The sequence below is a fragment of the Octodon degus genome, unplaced genomic scaffold (assembly GCF_000260255.1).
Source record: "Octodon degus isolate 3935 unplaced genomic scaffold, OctDeg1.0 scaffold00087, whole genome shotgun sequence".
NCBI lineage: Eukaryota > Metazoa > Chordata > Mammalia > Rodentia > Octodontidae > Octodon > Octodon degus.
In genome coordinates, this window is record NW_004524663.1 from 6,206,013 (window position 1) to 6,225,262 (window position 19,250).

General features: G+C 43.4%; 1 protein-coding gene across 1 annotated transcript in view; it reads left to right on the top strand.

The window, feature by feature from the left end:
- Dmrt1 (doublesex and mab-3 related transcription factor 1) overlaps positions 1-18,300 on the top strand; it is a 117,344-nt gene extending 99,044 nt beyond the window's left edge. Inside the window, exon 5 of the mRNA XM_004637217.2 lies at positions 17,864-18,300. Coding sequence (XP_004637274.1) covers positions 17,864-18,018 — 155 coding nt within the window. The 3' untranslated portion in view covers positions 18,019-18,300. The remainder of the gene's footprint in view (positions 1-17,863) is intronic.
- Positions 18,301-19,250: the final 950 nt, after the last annotated feature.

The window sequence follows — 19,250 nt, forward strand, 5'->3', positions numbered from 1 at the left end:
AAACCACTAGAGCTTAAAAGAAATGGAGATTTGAGAAATCATAACGCAATGATAGAATTTAATGCCTTGTAGAGAGAGGAGTTACAGGTCACAGAGCTCAGCCTCTTCACTTTATAGATCTGGAAACTGAGACCCAAAAGATGACTTGCCCAGGGGGACAGTGTAATCCTTAAAGACAAATGCTGTCTGATGTAGTATTTTGTTGTCATCTACTGACCATTTCCTGTCATTTGGGTTTTAGATGTAAGACCTGGACTCTACGTTAGCTTCATTGATTGATAGATTTGTCCTAATGCTGGACTTGGCCAGCCACTATGGCATTTCTGTTAGATGTATCAGGAGCCCTGATACTGCTGACCGGGAGGTGCTGGAGCTTGCTGGGGTGAATTGCTTCATTTTTCATTGTCTCCATCCTGACTTCGGGGCAGGTCATGTGAGGTGGAGTTGGGTAATTACTTACCTGCTCTGAAAACAGGCCTGATGGATTTTTGCAGAATTGGTCCTCCTGTGCTGCGCTGCACTTTAGGGCCATGATGGGCGTGCAAGACGTGGGTAGGGCATGGGCAGGGCGTACCTGGGGCTGCCCGCGTTGCCTGCCTGGGCGCTCGCTCCTCTCCTTGCATCAGGTGTGCACTTTGCCGGCCAGTTCTCCTCATTCTAAAATGGATTAGGAGGAAGCAGAACTGTACATGATAGGCAGCTAGAGGGCTTTTGTCTTTGTTTTCATCCTCTTTTCCTCTCCTTGCCTCACCTCGCCATGGAATTCCCAAGAGGAGTAAGATTTCTTGAACACTTCCTTGATGCCACAGTGTCAGGGTGCTGTCCCCGGCTCCTGTGCTGCCTCCCGATGGCCCAGGACAAACTGTCCCTCTTCTGTGCTGTTTCAGCTTCTGCCAGGTGATTTTTGATTTTCTGAAATGCTCGATCAGATCTGATAGGGCACACGTCATTGTTCCTCAACCTTGAGTCTCTTTCCTTAATAAAAAACAACAACAACAAAACCCCTACTTTATTTATTTATTTATTTATTTATATTTTTTTAACATTTAGTGTGTGTGTGTGTGTGTGTGTGGCCAGCTCAGTCCACCAGGGGGCGCAGCTGGCTGGCATGTGGTGCTGGAGGATTGAACCGCGGTCCCTGTGCTTTGCCAAGCTTGTTCCAAGTAGGTGCTTTAGACCACTAAGCCATTTCTCCAGCCCCACCCCTACTTTATTGAGGGATCATTTACATGCAGTTGTAACTGTTGAATACAGCTTTGAACCCTTGAACATTTCTGGATTGCACCTTCCCTCCAGGCCCTGGGAGCCGCCACTCTGCTTCTACTTCTGAGTGTGACTATTTTAGATTCCTCACATAAGTAGGATACTTCTGTGTCTGCCCTCCTGGCTCACTTCATTTGGAATCATGTGCTCTATGTTGTTGTATATGGCAAGATTTCCTAACTTGAAAGGTTGAATAATCTCCCAGTGTACAACCCCACGTTGCTTTATCTATCTGCCTGTCCAGGGATATTTATCTTTTTCCATGCCGTAGCTATTCTGAATATGCTATAGTGAATGTAGGTGTGTACTACTGCTTCGAGATCCTGAGTTCAGTATCTTTGGGTATGTACTTGGAAGTGGCATTGCTGGATCATATGGTAGTTTTAGTCCTAACATCTCTTTCTGCTTGTCAAGTGTATTTTAAAGTGGTGGGAGTTGGGGTCCTATAGGTGACTGTCCTCTGTTAGTTGGTTTCCTTAGGTTTTTTGAGATGGAGTCTTACACAATTCAAGCTGGCCTTCAACTCACTATGTAGCCCAGTCTAGCCTTGAATTCCTGGCATCCTCCTGTCTCAGCCTCCTACATGCTGGGATTACAGATGTGTATCACTGCATGTGGCTCGTTTCACTTTCAGAAGGCAGACCCGGAACTCAGATAATCCACTAGATTTGAATGCTATCTTTTTGCAGTAAAATCATGGCAATCTGGAGAGGTACTTGGGTGACAAGTTTGTAAAAAAAGAAAAGAAAACTCGCTGTGGAGGGCCATGTGGGTCAGCAGCAGATGGCATGCAGCGGTAAACCAGCAAACCGAGTGCCATTTCCTGTGGGCTCGGGGAGGACTCTCGCAGAGTCTAGACCACGGTACAGATGCTGGCTGACCCTCAGCAGTCGGCTCCGCGGTGGGGTCTGGTAATCATCCTGTCAGAGCTTTAGGTTTTTAAACCTGCCAAGTGAAGTTACTAACACCTACTTCCCAAAGAGTTTTTGTGAAAATGATAGGTGAAGTCCAGTTCCTGGAACATGGTGGTCGAGGCTCAGTGAAGGATAGCAGTTATGACTAATAATTATGCTAATAAATAGCGTGGGCTGAAACTCCATCCACAGGTCTGCTACCTGTGTCAGCACTTCCGGCTGCCGCTTTCTGACGGAGGTGCAGCCTTCCAAGAGCTCTGTTTGGTTTCCTCAGGCCTCCCAGCCTCCAACCTTTGAAGAAGCAGTTCAGGCCTCGGGCTGAAGGAGGAGCTCAGGGCTCCCAGCTGTGGACTCTTTCCTTGATTTCTTTTTCCCTCTCGTTTTTTTCTTTTTATATCATTGTTCGTGGTTACAAAAATACTTATGTCTTGTCTTTGGTTATTTGATAATTTGTGTTGACACAGAAGGCTCTAAATGCCTTTTAAATAAATAGATGACCGTGGTTTAACATAATAAAATGTTTCCCCCTTGACCTTTAAGCAAGTTAGTTATCTAATGATAGTTTCTGTGTCTTTTCATTTTCTCTGCATTTTATCAGGCTTAGTATAATAATTAGTGACACTTCCTAGTAGCATTAACTAAAAGTTTATTTTATTCAGTTCTCTGACAGATATTTAATTGGAACCCTGTAGCCTCATTAAAGTGCTAGACGGCATGAGAGTTACTGTTATAGGAATAATAAATGTCTTTTAAATGCTTTTTGGATTTGGCATTCATTATGTTCCCAGAAGGCAGAGTCAAAGGGAAGCTGATTTTCCCCTGATCATTCTGAGCTGTTCTCACTGATAAGTCACTGGAAAGGCTGTGGCTCTGTCGTAGGGTGGAGACAAACCCAGCACGGATACCTGCTTTGCTCAGAAAAGTGCATTTTCTGTACATAGGCAGAGCTGGTGTAAAGAAGTGGAACTGAGTGTTTACCCACCCTCTGTGGCAGGGCCTTCAGGGCACGCGGTGCCGTAGACAGCACGCGAGAAGGTTGCCCTGCGTCCACAGTGGATGCATCTGCCACGTCCAAAAGCTTCCTCTTTCACATAAAAGTTTCCACAAGAGGGTTAGCAGCGTGAAGCCTGTGCGTACCTCCTGGTGAATTAGTTTAATTGGACGCTTTTCTTTAAAGAGTTCAATACTCAAAAGAATAGGACAGTTTGTGGAGCATATTGAAGGGAGGATCAAGGTGTTGTTTGACAGAGGGAGACGACGGAGGAACACAGTACATGGAAAACAAAAAGAAATGCAGAGACGTGAGAAAGCTGCTAAAGGTCAGCTGAACACACAGAAGGAAAAAACCTCACCTTCTACCCCTGCTGTTTATTGGAAGCTTTTGCTGATCAGGAGGAAGGACAAGCAGAGAAGGAGACCAGTGTCTGTTGAATGCTAACAGCCTTCAATGTTGTTCCTTTAATAGATGAAGCATTTAGGTTCAGAGCTGTTAGATGATTGTCTAGGGACGACTGCATGGTAAGCGACCTCCCAGGCTGATCCCAGGTGTGTCTCTTCACAGCTGTCGCCTTATGAGAACTGTTACATCTGCAGGTACATCCTGGCGTGCAGCGTAGTGTGGGCGCAGAGCCGATGCGCAATAAATACTCTGTGTGAGTTCAGTAACCAATTAAATTAGCATGACATTGCCTTTCAAATAATAGTTTCAGTCATTCTGTGTTTAAGTTAGGAAAAGAGAAGAGGACCACAGTAGTGGCTGTCCTGTTTCCAAGAGTACTAGGTTCTGACACATTGCTGTCTCAACACACCTTACCTGTGAAATCACGTGTGTCCTGAAATTTATATTTCAAAAATGGCAGTCTAAACAGCTGGCCAACTATTGCATAAACTTGATAGTTTGTACAACTTAAATAACATTTCCTGTTCCCAGGAAGATTGCACGTCCCTGCAGAAAGCATTTCCAAGCATAAACTGGTCACTTTGAGGTGAGCTGGTATTTCTGAAATTAGCAGATTACTTAAGCTTGAAGACGCTGAGGTTGCCATTTGTCATTTGATTGCTCTTTGCCCTGAGCTTTGAGGGCAGCCAATAATACAGTAAGTGCTGGACTTTCATTCTTGTTTTCAAATTAAAGATTTAATTACAGTCTTCACAGTCTTCACTGAAGATGAACCAAGTGTGAAAATACCTGATCTCCCTGGAATGTGGGACTGAGGAGGAGTGTGTGGGTTGCAGTCTGTGCCGGGCCATTTAAAGACTTTCAACAGTAGCATTAGGGTGAAATTAATTAGATCCTGACCACATTCTAGTCTCTTGGCTCAGCAGAGTCAGTGAAATTTATATTCTTCTTGATCATTCTTAAAGTTGAGTAGCTTTTTCTGCCCTTAGGAGACATCCTTACATAAGATTATAGACTTAAGTCTCTAGGACTCTGAGGTTTTGAAAGATACAGTCTTTGTTTGTGTAGACCAGAAGAACCCTTCCGACTGACACATGGTCATTTTGCATAAACATGACGTGTGCTTGTGAAGCATATGGATTTGCTTATCATTGGGTGCAAATTCTAGATGTGTCCATTAAATTAATGTATTTTTTTGTTCTCTCTCTCTCTCTCTCTCTCTCTCTCTCTCTCTCTCACACACACACACACACACACACACACACACCTTTTTTTGCAATGGGGGGATTGAACCCAGGGCCTTCACACTGAGCTGTGTTCCAGCCCTTTTAAAATTTTCTCTTTTGAGGGGCCAGGGAGATGGCTCAGTAGAATAAGGTCCTGAGTTCAATTCCCAATTCCACCAAAAATAATAATAATAATAAATAAATAAAATTTTCTCTTTTGAAAACAGTGTCTCAGTTGCCAAGCTAAGACCTAAACTTGTGATTTTCTTGCCACAACTTGCTGGAGTGCTGGGATTATAGGTGTGGGCCATGCCTAGTTATGTTGTTCACATCAGTCAGTTATAAAAGTAATTATCAAAAACCTAATCTGATGGCCACCTTAGCTGCTTTTTTCCAGGTAGTAACCCAAAAAACCCTTCCATGGAGGGAAAAGAAAATGTCAGTACAGTATATTACTTCAGTCTCCAAGCCTCAGTCATCTGTTAGCCAACATTTCCATTAGTGTCCTATGTAGTTACATCCACCAAAAGCTGAGTTAAGAGTAGATTCAGGAAGCTTCATTAACTCACTGTCATTGAGAAATAATTTGTTTCACCTAAATGAATTTTTTGAATAGCTGAAAATTTCTCCTGCAGTTGCCAGAGGCCCTGTCCCCTCATCATTGGTGACAGTAGTCTCCGTCAAGTGGATTTTCTTATTTCCTGCCTTGCAGATGCCGACCCTTTCTTGAGACTTCAGGTTTGTTGTCACATTGGGTGTTATGTCCCTCGTTCCACTGGTTCCCTGGCTACTACTTAGCTTTCCTCCCCGCTCTTTGATGTGAGGCTGGCAGCTGTCACTTCCTACTGTAGCTGTTCTGGCACTTGTTGATTTTTGCACTCTCATCTAGTGTGATCGTAATTAATCTAGGGAGCAGACCAGCTGACTTTGTCTGATGAGAGTTGTGTTTTCTTGTGCATCAAGCGTGACTCATGGAAAGCGGGCCACAAATAAGGCTTTTTTTGTTTTTTAATTTTATGCATTTGGTACAGGGTCTCACTATGCACATCAGACTCCTGTTTCAACCTCCCCAGCACTGGGATTGCAGGCATGCGCCACCACACCCAGTTTATATAAAGCTTTTAAGTGTGGCTGTCACAGGGCTTTGAAGGCAAATGTGACATGGCCCCTGCCTGGTGTATCAGACATGTCATTAGACCCAGCATGGGAAGGTGAAAGTGAGAGGCCCAAGAAAGCTTCAGTACTTGGGGCATTGGAGAAAGGAAGCTGTTTCTGCCTGAAGAGACTAGGGGTGCTAGCATTGGGTTGGGTGCTGACCTGTGGTGACTGGAGAGAGATGAGCCTAGTTCAAAGAAAGGGGCCTACAGTCTGTGCGGGACCCATAGAACGAGGCTGGGGCTCGGCTCAGGAGAACAGAAGTGACAGATCAGCTTCTTCTTCTTTTTTTTTTTTTTTTTTTCTGTGGTGGAACCGGGGATTGAAACAGATTAGCTTCTTTGATGCCACCAGAGAGCTCGAACCTTTTCAGAAGCCACCAAAGTTTTTTATTTAGGAATGATGTCAAGACGTGATTTTGGAAGAGTAAGGACCCCCTTGATAGTAAGTGACCCCCAGGACTCTGATTCCAGGCGAGTCTCATTACAGCTGTTTCCTCATGAGAACTGTCATCTCCACAGGTACATCCCTTGTGTACAGAGTAGCGTGGGTGAGTTAAGTAACCAGCTAGTGCAGCGTTGCCTTCTAAATTACAGTTTTAGCCATTCTGCGTTTAAATTAAGAAAAAAGAGGCCCACGGTAGTTATCATGTTCCCAAGAGTGTAAGTTCAAGACCTGACTGGGCAGCTAAGTGAGTTTCAAAAGTGATGAGGCCAAGAGAGAAGAGAGTAGGTGGGATAGCTGGTATCGGCAGATCAGGTGCCAGATAACTTGGATTCAGATGGGGTGTGATGCAGCAGAGAAAATGAAAAGGAGGGGCCTGCGGAGATCAGGAGGGCAGGACCTAGCAGCCCCTGAGATGGGGTGGGGCCTGGGCAAGCTGGTGAGGTGGGTGAGCCCAGGAAGGATGAGGCCAGAAGGATCGTGCTCCACCACCAAACTACATTCCCAGCATCTTCTTCCTTTATTTTGAGACAAGGTCCCATTAAATTATCCAGGCTAGCCTCAAGCTTGCACTTCTCCTGCCTCAGCTTCCCAAGTAGCTGGCATTGTATCACTTGATCTTATTTGTAGATTAATTTCTAAGTCAAAAAGTGACTTTCGGCCAGCAGATATTTACAATGCAGAAGTTGTTCTCAGTTGGAAAGCAGGGAAAAGGGGTGAAACATGAGTTCATCTGTGTGGAAGTAACATTAAAGCCTTGTGATGGGAGAGGGACAAGCCCAGCAGCTTGGGAAAGCTTCAGCTCTGAGCTGGGTTAGAGAAGAAGCAGTCTGGGGAGGGGAGAGTACCTGGAGGAGCGGCAGCTCTGGGGCCTGAGGACTGGCAGGCGGGAGAGGAGGGCAGTGCTCTCGAGGGAGGAGGAAGGGACCAGAACAGCCACCGGCTTGGTGGTCAGCAGGGCTGGGGGAGGCCTGACAGACTTCTGGGAGCTGGCAAGCATTTGCCAGGCTTCAGGAAGTAATGGGGTGGACAGGCTCACTCTTCGGTTGCATTTGGTGTAGAAGTGGGGCAGTGATTTGTAAGTCAGGGTTGGGGGAGAGTGCGAAGAGGAGGAGAGATGATGTTTTGAGGTTAAAAAAAAAATCTTACTATTAAAAACAACAGCATACAGAAAATATCAAATGCCGCTAAGGATGCAGAGAAAGCGACCCTTGTGCATTGCTGGTAGAGGTATGAACTAGCGTAGGTGCTGAGGGAAACTTTACAGTGGTTCTTCACAAAACTAAACAGAATTGTATATGATCCAGCAATTCCACCTCCAGGTGAAAGACCAAAGAAGGGTCTGGGAGAGATATTTGTACACCCCTGCTTGTAGCAGCATTAGTCACAGTAGCCCAACAGGGAGCCCAGCTGATGGGGCCACCGGTGGATGACCGGATAAACAAATTGTGGTACACACAAAACAAGGGAACACTAACCTGCCAGAGGAAGGAAGCCATCATGCTTGTATACATGAGCGAACCATGAGGATATTATGCTAAGGAAGCCCAACACAAAAGACAAATGCCCCTTGATTCTATTTCTCTGGGTTCCTAGAATACCACTAGAGACAGAAAGCAGAATGGTGGCTAGCAGGGGCCGGAGCGGGGAGAGAATTTAGAGTTACTGTGAAGTGTGGAGCTTTCATTCAGAAGATGGAAGTCTTCCTGAGATGGATGACACTGATGGTCACACAGCCAGAACGCATTTTACTTGAAAATAGTTAAGGTGGTAAATTTTATGTTATGTGTACTTTACCACAATAAAAAAATACTAAAACAAAACACCAGAAACTTAAATCCCTAGGAGAAACCAATTTTTTGACCAAGGGAAGGAACCATTACATAGAAATGTATCATGTTTTGGTTAAATCCCTGCCAACTTGAGTTTACTTCATCATGTTCAGAGCCAAGCTCCATTGAGCCAGTGTTAATATTCTGTGTCCCGGAGCTCCCTGCCCAGAGCCCATCAGATTGTTCTGAGAAGCCCCTTATAGAAAGGTGACAGAGTGGGTGCAGCTGGGTAGAAAAGACAAGTTTTTTCCTTTAGCACTGAAGGCTGAGCCCAACCCCTCATGTGCGCCAGGTAAAGTCATCTGCCTCTGAGCCACTTCCCCTTTCTCAAACTGAAATACCTGAGTCAAACTTCTTTGAGATCTTCTTCTCTCAAATTGTTAAAAATGTCATAAACAGCTAGAGAGGGGAGGACACAATGAGATTCTTTAAATGCCTTTTGTTGTTCACTCACTAAAGCTCTTTAGTGTAGAAGTACTTTAGGGAGGGGCTGATTGGATAGAAGGGGTTTCAGTAAATGCGTTAAAGTTTTGGCAGTTGGGGCCTTGGGCAGAGCATAGCAATATTTTTTTGATAAATGTATGTCTTGCAGCTACTTTCTTATTTCTGTTCACTGTGAAGACAAGCCACTCCAAAACCTCGTGTGCTTTCTGCCTGTAATCTGAACTAATTTATCCATTCCTGATACCTGTTTTGTGCTCAAGTGGTGAAATAACTTGTGTGATTTTTGACTAGGCGCATATCCTCTTGTCTGGAAATGGCTGCCAACTTTTATCCTGATTGCAGTTGGTTTGCATTTTAGTTAGATGTATCCTGGTGTTTCCTTCCTTCTCTACCAGGGGAAGAATATTATACTAGTACGAAATTTCTAGTCACACTAGTTAGATAGAAACAGAAGGAAATGTTGACATAGGATGACAGTCAGCGTGGTGAAGTTCGGCATCTTACATAGGATGACAGTCAGCGTGGTGAAGTTCGGCATCTTACAGTAGCAGCCTGCAGGAGTAGTATTTGCTTTTGAAAAGGAGAATCTCCTGGTAGTAAAGATAAAATAATTGTCTCATGTAGTCCTCTACCCTGTTACTACTATATCATTTGGGCCATGATGTTTATTGTCAAATTATAAGCTAGAATTTCTGTCCAAGTTCTGCCTCAGAAACTTTCTCTCATATCCATTTAATTGAAAAATAGCCAAAATGTTTTTAAATGACGGACTTCCTGAAGCCCACATAGCGAAAGCTTCACAGCTTGAACAGTTTCTTAGTGTGCTTTCTCAAAGGTGGTGCAGATTCAAAGGGAAGAGTGGCTGCAGCCAGTGGGTTGAACAGAAGCCAGGCTTCTATGAGGCCCTGGGTTATGCAGCGGTACTTGAGCCAGTGCCCAGGCGGTGGTGTTGACTCCACACTTTAATCCTAACAAGGACTATAGCCCTGACAAGTGCCCACCAAGTGATCACCATCATCTCATGCCTCATTAAGGTTCAAGAATCTGTGATTCTTTTGCAGTAAGCCTATTTTAAAATTTTCTCTTACTGCAAAATACCTGGACATAGCCAAGCTAGTTTCTAGAATGGCAAATGCTTTATGGTTCTGATTGCATCTGTGTCGGAGCAAATAACCTTCCCAGAATCCAACAGCAGATCTGCACCAGGCCCCAGAGAGCACCTTCCTTGCCTGGTGTGTGACACCTGTTCATGACATCTGTATGGAGACCTGAGGATTGGTTTGCATTTCACTGGGTCCCCATCCACCTGGACATTCAGTAGGAGCCTCACTCCTCAGCTTTGCATAGAGTCGCTGTGCAGTAAATAAAGGCAAAATTAACTAAAACAACTCTCCTTTAAATTCCTCAAACTAGTTTTCGACTTGCAGCCCTTCTCTGCCCATGTGTGCCTTAGCCGTGTTTTGTGACGTCAGCATGTCATGTGAAGACCGCATGCTACAGTCCTCCTTGCTCATTCATCCATTATTAAGCACCTACTGTGTGCTGTGCTTTGTGCAGGACAGTGTGGATTAGGTACTGTCAGTTCAGTATGTGTTTACCGATGTTCTCTTTCACCTTGTAGGCTTTCTTTCTTCTACTGCCATGAGGTGGTTTCTACTGACTCTCTGCCCCAATCCAAGTCAGTCAAGTTTTGGCTCAGCCTCAGAAACTGCTAAATGCAACTGAAGTGTTATAATGCATGATGCAGTAAGAAGTACAAATAACATTCTTGAGTATCAGTTTGGAATTTGTCCTCACTTTCAGTTTTGAAGTGTCTAAACAAGGATTAAAAGAATTCACTTTTTTCTGAACACTGGATGCGAACCTTGCGTGAAAACATTCAGGGGCATTTGAACTGTGTTGTCAGCAATACTTTTTCTTTCCCAGCCAGTGTTTAATAAAAAATCCTAGTAATTTCCTGGTCTTGTCATAGACTGTGGAGTGTACAGAATGACTCAGTTTTTTCTGGAGTAGAGGTTTGTGCCAGCACGGGAGCAGAGAAAATAATGACTAACAAGAGCCGTAACATTTACTGTTTCATCCCTTTGATCTCCAGTGCAGACCCCCAGGCTCTCGTTGTGTTCTGCCACCACAGCTGTCGCCCCTTTGCTGTGTGCCACCCTGCCTTCCAGCCAGCTGATTTTGGACTGAAACCTCCACAAATTTTGACCTAATAAACCTTTCCTCCTTTAACACTGGGTGTCAGGTATTTTGTCTCATTAGTAAGAAAAGTAAGAGAATTTTGATATCTTTGGAGGTTCTTGGTTCCACCAAATTCTCTGTTCCAACATAAAATCTCATCATGTTTGCCTATATATAACCTATGCACAGGTTCTAATGTACTTTAAACCCAGATCTCTGTCACTTACAACACCTACTGTAGTATAAATGGTATGTAAAGCATTGCTATTATTTGAGGAATAATGACAAGAGGACGTCTTGCGTGGTAAGTGCAGATGCAGTGCAGTTTTTTGTACTCCAGTATTTTTGTCCTAGGGCAGGACTCAGCCATGCGAAGGCCACTGTATTCTCCCATTTACAGCTGAGGAAACCGAGATTCAGGGCGGGTGTCGAGGCACTAGGGCTGGCAGCAGAGCCATTGGTCTTTGCACAGTGATTCTCAGAGGGCATCAGATCCTGGCTGGCCGCTAAGAGCTGGGCGTGTTAGAGTGAGGAGTCCTGTGCCCTGTCTGCGCACGCAGTGTGTGGTGAGCCTGCTTTTTTGATTGCTACACTCACACACTCAAAAGAATGAAGCAAGTTGGGGAAAGTGGGTATCGATGAGGGGAAATAGGTGCTGGGAAATACAGGCAGGAGAGGAGTGTGGTGCAGATGGCATGCAGTGCTGGGGTGCTGCGTCGTAGCCCCCATGTGGGGAGGCAGTGCACACGCATAATGTGAGCTTTGGGCTGCATCAAGCAAAATAAGGCTTCCAGCGGTCCCACAGATCGTCGTGGTTAGGTGCACTGTCCACTCTGTCCCTGTTTTCTAGATGAGGAGACCAAGGCATAGGCGGGTCTTCACGTGGAGACACCTCAGAAGTACACACACCTTATGGCCGTGCTGTGGCTCAGCTTCCTGCACCCCAACAACCTCGCTCTGCTAGGGCTCCTCCTACCCAGTCATTACACACTAGGAAACTGATGAGATTTACTTCTCTTGGGGACTTTGTGCTTAGAGTTACAAACTCCAACTCAAAAGAGATTCTTCCTGCCTCCTACTACTACCAAAGAAAGGACGATTTCCTTGATGACCAGACAGTGCTATTTTCTGACCTACAGAACATCTCTACAAAAATTCTGTGGTTTGATTAGACTTAACTCCATCCATTTTCTCACCTCTTTTCTCACAAACGTGAAGAAGGCAGAGCTTGCGCTAGGAAAGGACCTGTTGTCCAAGAGAGGCATGGGTTGTCTCACCCCTTGGCTGTGACACCTGCCTGTGAAGCAGCCATGTATTCCTGGTCCCTGGCTGTCTCACAGTGGCCATGTCTGCATGACCTGGACCTGAGAGACTTTGTACAAAATCCTGAATCTGACTCCCTGTGAGAACAGAAGTCTCCTAACGTAAGGCAGAGATGTAGACCGCTAATAAAGGGTCTCAAGAAAATGTTGTCTGCTGAATAAATACTACGCTAATACACCTTGGCTAAAACACAGCTTCAGAGCAACTTTCAGTTTGGGTTGTGTACGTCAGCCAGTGCTGGGTGAAGATAATTGAATTAGACTGTCACGTTCACACTTTCTAATTTCTGATAGGGCATACAAGAAACTTCTGTTAAAGAGAAGTCGCTACTAATGGTGGTAACTGGTTGGACCCAAGGGAAGAGCCAGGAGCAAGAGAGGGGCAAGAGAGCTGGGGGAGGGAAGAGTTACGGGTGCTGAGCTTGCACCACAGCCCCGGTTGGAGCGCACAGGGTTTGAGACTTCTCAGGCTTGTGGCGATGCCCTCTGTGAACCATGGAGGCCTGTGGGAGCCAAATGGCCACTGTGCTGTGGTCCAGGAAGGTCTGTTGTAGATGGCAGGTGGAGATGGAGAAGGAGCACCTGGGCCTGAAGCGATGCAGCCCAGGTCCCAGGTGGAGTGCACGGCTCGGCGGCACTTTACCTCTCTGCCCTTGTTGTGTACTACATGAAAACAAGTGAACAAAAAGTATTGTGCCTCCGTGTGTCAGTGGAACTCTGCAGGTTGATAAGGAGTGTGTTAGCCCCTACTTCAGCGGAAGCCCCACGGGGCCAGCTGTGAGGCTCTTAGGACAGTGCTCTCCCCGCATAGGGCAGGAGGACATTCGCTAGGTCTGTGTTTATTTGAGAATTTTGAAGTGGCCATCTTTTTGTGAATTGTGTATGCATGTTCGTGTAACGTGATATGTAGAGAGAGGTACAGTTAGTGTTGCATATATGTGTGCTTCCTGGTCAGAGTTTACCTAGGCTTTAAGACACTGTATTTTCCACTGCCTGCAAAAATTGCAATAGCTGTATCAGGAGGAAGCCCTAATAACTCGCCGGATTCCACCTAGGGGAACTCTCGCTTACCATGGCTTCACTGCACTTCAATGTGCTGAGGGCAGAGCTGGCCCCTCGCAAAAATTGGTGTTAGATTTTAGAACTGGCGATTAAGATCTGGCCTTTAGGAAAACATTACCCATCTCGGCTCCTCTTTTTCTTGTCACTATGTTTTAATTCACCTTAGGGGGAAAGCACATTTAATTGTTGCAAAGATTATTCCTTTTTTTAGTAAATTTATAGTAAATGGTGGAGATTAATAAAGGGCTATTTTTTTCTCAGCTTGTGGTTTCTAATTACATCAGTTACAGCTCAGCCTTCCTCTTAACTAGAGTGCAGGCATGAACTGGAAAAGAATGAGCTAATCCATGATAGATCAGGTGGAATAAAGATCTCCATTCATATCTTTACCTTTTATCCCTTGTTCTGAGTGCCAAGAATTAATGCTGTTTGAAAGTACAAACTGAACCTGCCAAGCTCCGGCAGCTGAGATAATCCTAATTATTTTAAATGTTAGTGAGAAGGGCAGCAGTTCCACTGTGGAAAAGCCTGCTATTGTGAAACATTAAATATCTGCTAAGTGGCATTGATTGGACACGATTTTATTTCCAAACACTACAGTTATTGTGAAGTGGAAGAAATGGCTGTTGAAGAAATTTTCACCAGCTCTTCTTCAGACTGCCATCCTCTTGCAAACTAAGGGCTCAGAGAGAGAGAGAGAGAGAGAGAGAGAGAGAGAGAGAGAGAGAGAGAGATTTTCACAGCTGCCCTGGCAGCCAGCAGCTAGGTGAAGAGTTGCTAACCAGTGGAGAACGCCACTTGTGTTGTATTTTTAGATAGTTTCGTAGGAGGAGTTTAATTGTATTAGGTAGAACTTTTTTCTCAAGCATGACTATCGTGTTTTCTCACATTGCTGGGAGAGAATTATTTGTTCCAGTCCATTGACTTTCAACAGATCATTGAAGGTAAAAGTCAGGGGTCTTTGCAGCATCCAAAGATTGAGCAGATAGAGTAATTTTGCTTTGTTTGTTAGAGGGGGTTTTCTCTTTATTTTGCACTATGTAATATTTTTCAGGAAGATTACTGATGTTTAAATGGCATCACCAAAATTGTCGTCTTTCCCTACCACATTATAAGAATGATTATCATGTATAAGGCTTTTGTTTTTAATTAGTAATGAAAGAAAGACCCTGCTACTAGAAGCAGATAGGCTGCTTGAGAGAAAATGTAGTGGACTCACTGACAAGGGTCTGTCCTTTTGCTATACACATTTCACTGCAGCACAAAATAGATCAGATGAACAGTTTCCCTTTTCCCTTACTTTTCAGTCTCCACTCTGAACTCCAGTAGTCATTTCTTCCATTTCAGTAAACGCTAGAGGCCAGTAGTGATTATGGGGTAGCATAATCCTTAATTGGTTATTGCCTATGAATGCTTCCTGCCACCCCTCCAGCTCAGCCGCCCCTCTTTCTCCTTCCAAGCCCAAGAGCAAGCAGGAACATCTTCACTGATGCAAATGGCGCTGTGTTGAGCATCTCCGGGCCAATTACTCTTTTTTTCTTTGGGTTTATTCCCCAGAGTGAAATTACTAGGTCGTAAGGGCTGAGCAGTTTTACAGATCCTATTATGTGTCACTAGATTGATGTCCAGAAAGATGGAACCAATTTGTGGTAATTCCTGTATTATCTGTCTATTGGCTGTGTTACTGACATCAGGAGTTAGTAGCATTTTCACAAAATAATTGAGACAAATCTTGAGTTGAAATTAGCCCTAATCCTACCTCAAAAAGAAAAGACGTTCTAAAATTTCTAGTTTGTGCAAAATAATTGACAATGGCCAGCTATTATTGTTGCCCCTAAAAAGTTCAATGAAGTTACATTAAAATGGGCAGCATACCTCGAAGAACTATATTTGGAGATGGTAGCAAAATAGACTTTGAGCTTTAGTCACTGCGAGAAATGACACAAAGTTCTTCAGGCACTTGGAACTTTCGTGAGGTACCACACAATATAAGTCAAACAGATACTATTCCTAACTTCAACAATCTGCTTTTCAAAGACAATACTAAGCCTTGAACAAACAGAAAAAATAAAGTGGATTTGGTTTTGAGTGGAAAAGCACTTTAAACATCCAGTAAGGTACTTTTCAAATAGACGGGGTTCATTTCTTTACGTTTCTTTGGCGTGCAGTCATGTATCAAGTAAGCATGGAGCTCTGTAGTCCACGCAGGTGACACAATCTTCATGTGTGTGTTGCCCCAAGCCACACAGGTACCTTCCAAGAAAATGCTTACAAGACAAGTAAGAGCACAAGAGGGTTATTCCTGAATGCTTTGCTCTTGTGCAATTCCCACTCCTTCCCTTCTCAGTCCCAGCTTGGCTTCAGGAAGGGGGGGGGGCATCTCCACCATCACTTCTCACTAAAGCCCAAGCTCAGCCCAGGGCTAGAACACATCGAGGAAACACTGCATTTACTCCTAGGTGCTGCAGCAGTCTGACAGGGGCAGTTATTTCGCCTCCTTAAACTCATGGAGAAATTGGGAACCGTCTGTGATGAGCCCCTAAGTGTGCTGCCCAAGGGAGAAGAGCGTGCCAGAGGGCCAAGGTCTCCTGTATAACTCAGGGAAAGGAGTTCCGTGAGTCCTCATTAAAATATGCCGTGCCCAGAGGAATAGTAAATGTTCATTCCCTTCCACATGGCCCATTCACAGAGAAAAGTGCCACAGGTCTGGGGTGGAGGTGGGCAGATGAGCTGAACAGACGCTCCAGCAGGCGCTCAGGGCATCTCCAGATGTGTGTAATCATAGAACTCTTAGAGCTAAGTCTATCACTTCCGGAAAACATTTCTCTATACATTTCTCTAAGCAGGTACGTGTACAAACAATATATCACCGTGAGATATACAGGGAATTTAAATCCATATAACACCCAAATTTACTAAGAAGCTATTGGGCACTGCCATAGGTAAAAGATTCAGGTTCCCAGTTTTTTGAGTTGCTATATTTATATCTGCCCACATACAGTGTTTTGCCGTGTATAGAATACCATTTCACAGCCCCTTTCTTCTTTGTAAAGCTTATAAACTCACTCTTATGTAACATTAAGCTACTAAATACTAAACAAATACTTCCAATACAAGAAGAAATTACTTGTTAGAAAATTGCAAAAATTGCTTTTCAAATTCATTCATTTACAAAGTTTTCAGATCATCCCTTTCCTCATTGGGTATTGAAATGGCTATACAAAACTATCCATCTGTCTGTCTGCCTATCCATATGTCACACTGGAGGAAAAGAGCTTTTAGAAATAATTTAGTCCAGTGGAATGGTGAAAGGTCCATTTCTTAAATGGCAGTTTTCTTTTTTCTGTGTGTTTCCAATAGCTGCAGCAAACCTTTTCCAAACCCATAACAAGCGTAAATAGTGTTCTCTTTAAAAAAGTCTCTTTTCAGCATGGTAATATACCTTATTAAATTCCAAACATAATAAGTATTGATGGCAAACACATCAGGACCTAGCACGGCTTCCACTATGATTTAGTTCTCTACAAATGACTTCGGTACTCAGCTTGCAATGCATTTTGCTAATTACATCATAGATTTGCCTGTTGATGAACACAAGCAGAATTAACACAGGAGCACTAATGTACCCTTTCACCATTATTGTTGTACAAGAAGCCGTGGCAGATGCTGGCAGTTAGTTACACAAACATTAGTATTAACGATTGGCCATTTGGAATTGGTGACAAACTACTGCCCAGCAGAATCCTGAGGCTGAAACCAATCAGGAAGTTAATGAGGAGAGAAATTACCACTGCAGCTTCCCCTTAATTACATTCGCACTGGGCAGGAAGGGAGTTCTGGGGGTGGCTCTAAACTCTACTAAGGTTAAGAAGGTCAGAGACCCCTTTGCTTAAATTTTGTATCTACTGTGGCTTGTAAGGTTGCAAAAGTGTTCAACATAGTATTACTTTTCCATCCTTCATATTTAAGGTAGGTTTCCAGGTATGTTCATAGGCTTGTTTTCAAAATCATTAACTTACCTATTTCTATTTTAGTGTAATACATTGGCTTTATTTTACTTTATCAATTAAAATTTTGCTCAGCTATTCACTGCTCCTTCCTTTTTAAAAGTTCAGATCGTTGCCACACACACCTCACCATGCTTGTTTGTGGTTATACCTAAGACAAGTAATAGGAAAGTTGATGTGCCGTCAGCTTCACCTGCTGGCTCTTGCCTGTCCAGTGGTGGAAATACATGGATGGAGTACTGCTTGGGGTAACTTCTCAGATGACTTGACCAGACAAGGTTTCTTAGTATACTTAACCTAAAGTAAAGGGGACTCAGAGTAATGGAAGCAAGTTCCCCAAAGAGTGTATTTTGTGTTTAATTTACTGGACATAAACTGGAACTCTTGCCACCTAACTTTTTCCTGCAGCTAGAAGTACTCCTGTGTAATATGTGATTTTTAAAATTATTATTCTAAAGAAACACTGAGGATTTTAATGAGGGTCAATGAAAACACTTGCAGTTTAGAATACAAATGGAGAGTGCCTCTTTGTTGGAATCTAATTGAATACTGAATGTAGAGAGACTAGCCATTTTTAACATACTTGTTTTCTCTTTCTCTCTCTCACTTCCCAGTTTTCTCGCCGCCCAGCAGTCAAGATTCTGGCTTGGTTTCCCTGTCCAGCAGCTCTCCTATAAGTAATGAGAGCACAAAGGGGGTGCTCGAGTGTGAGGCTGCGTCGGAGTCCGCCAGCTACGCGGTCTCTCCCGTAGTCGAAGAGGCAGAGTGATGAGCAGTGTGGCAGCTGCCGGTTCGCGTGGAATACCAGGCGTATTCCACTGCCACGGGGTTGGTGGTTCTTCTGTATCGACTTAACTGTTGAGAACCTGTTTGGTTTGTATATTCCTTAAGAGTTTAGGTCAGAGGTTAAGACACTTGTAATAAAGGGGTTTGACCACCATCTGCTGCAAGAATGAAGTGCTTTGCTCACAGAGTTTAAATTCTAGTGCTTGTTTTTTTTTTTTTTTTTTTTAATGTCACTGGTTCAAATGTAGCATTCAGAAATACAGTAATTTACTCAAAGCCAGAGCTATTTGTCTAAATTAGTCACAATTAGACATGACTTTCTTAGTTTTAAGATGAAATCTTAGGTGCCTTAGGTTTTTAAAAATTTAAATATTTTAAGCTACAAAAATATAAATTTAGTCAAGTTCTACACTTGACCAGTGAGAAGAGCAAGCACAATTACTGATTATTTTAGAAATCTGCAGAAAGTCGGGATAAATGGAAATACTGTGTATTTGTGTTGCTGTGCCCCAAAACCTGAACAGGTGAAACAGTGCTGGGGGAGGGGATTAAAGCCCTTTAGACTTGCTAGGTTTTTTGTTTGTTTGTTTGTTTGTTTTTATAAGAGATAATTTGAAAGCAGTATAATTTTGGTTTAACCCCAGTCAGGCGTAGCTCCTAAGTGTTGTTTCTAGAATGAGTTGAACATAGCCTAGTACAGGAAAAAAAAATGGATGCAATCTAAACCATTTTGTAACCTTAGGTTGTAATCTGATTTGGAAATAAGTACATCTTTAAAAAGTTACTACTGTACAGATTTCTGAGTTCATTATTTTGTTAAAAAATTGCTTATGGAGTACTTATGTAACGGAAGCCATCCTGAAATGAAACTAGTCTAAAAAAAATTCATTGTTGTGTGTAGTTGCAGCTCTACCTGAAATAAAAACGTTATTGATGACTGAATTTTCTTGTGTGTATATTTGCTGAGCGGTATTAAACAGGAAAAAAAGAAATTACTTGTATTTTCTTCGCTCTGTGCTTTGAAAACATCTATTTGATTTCACCCCCATCTGTTGTAATCAATAACCTGACCATCTTGTTTTTTATTAAATGCACTTACTCTTAATTTCATCCACCAGTGGTTTTAGAGAGAATAATGTGGAGTTACCTATATAGGTTTGACATTATAAATCACTTCTGGGGCTGAATCGTATAGTGGTATCGATTGATCCTGAT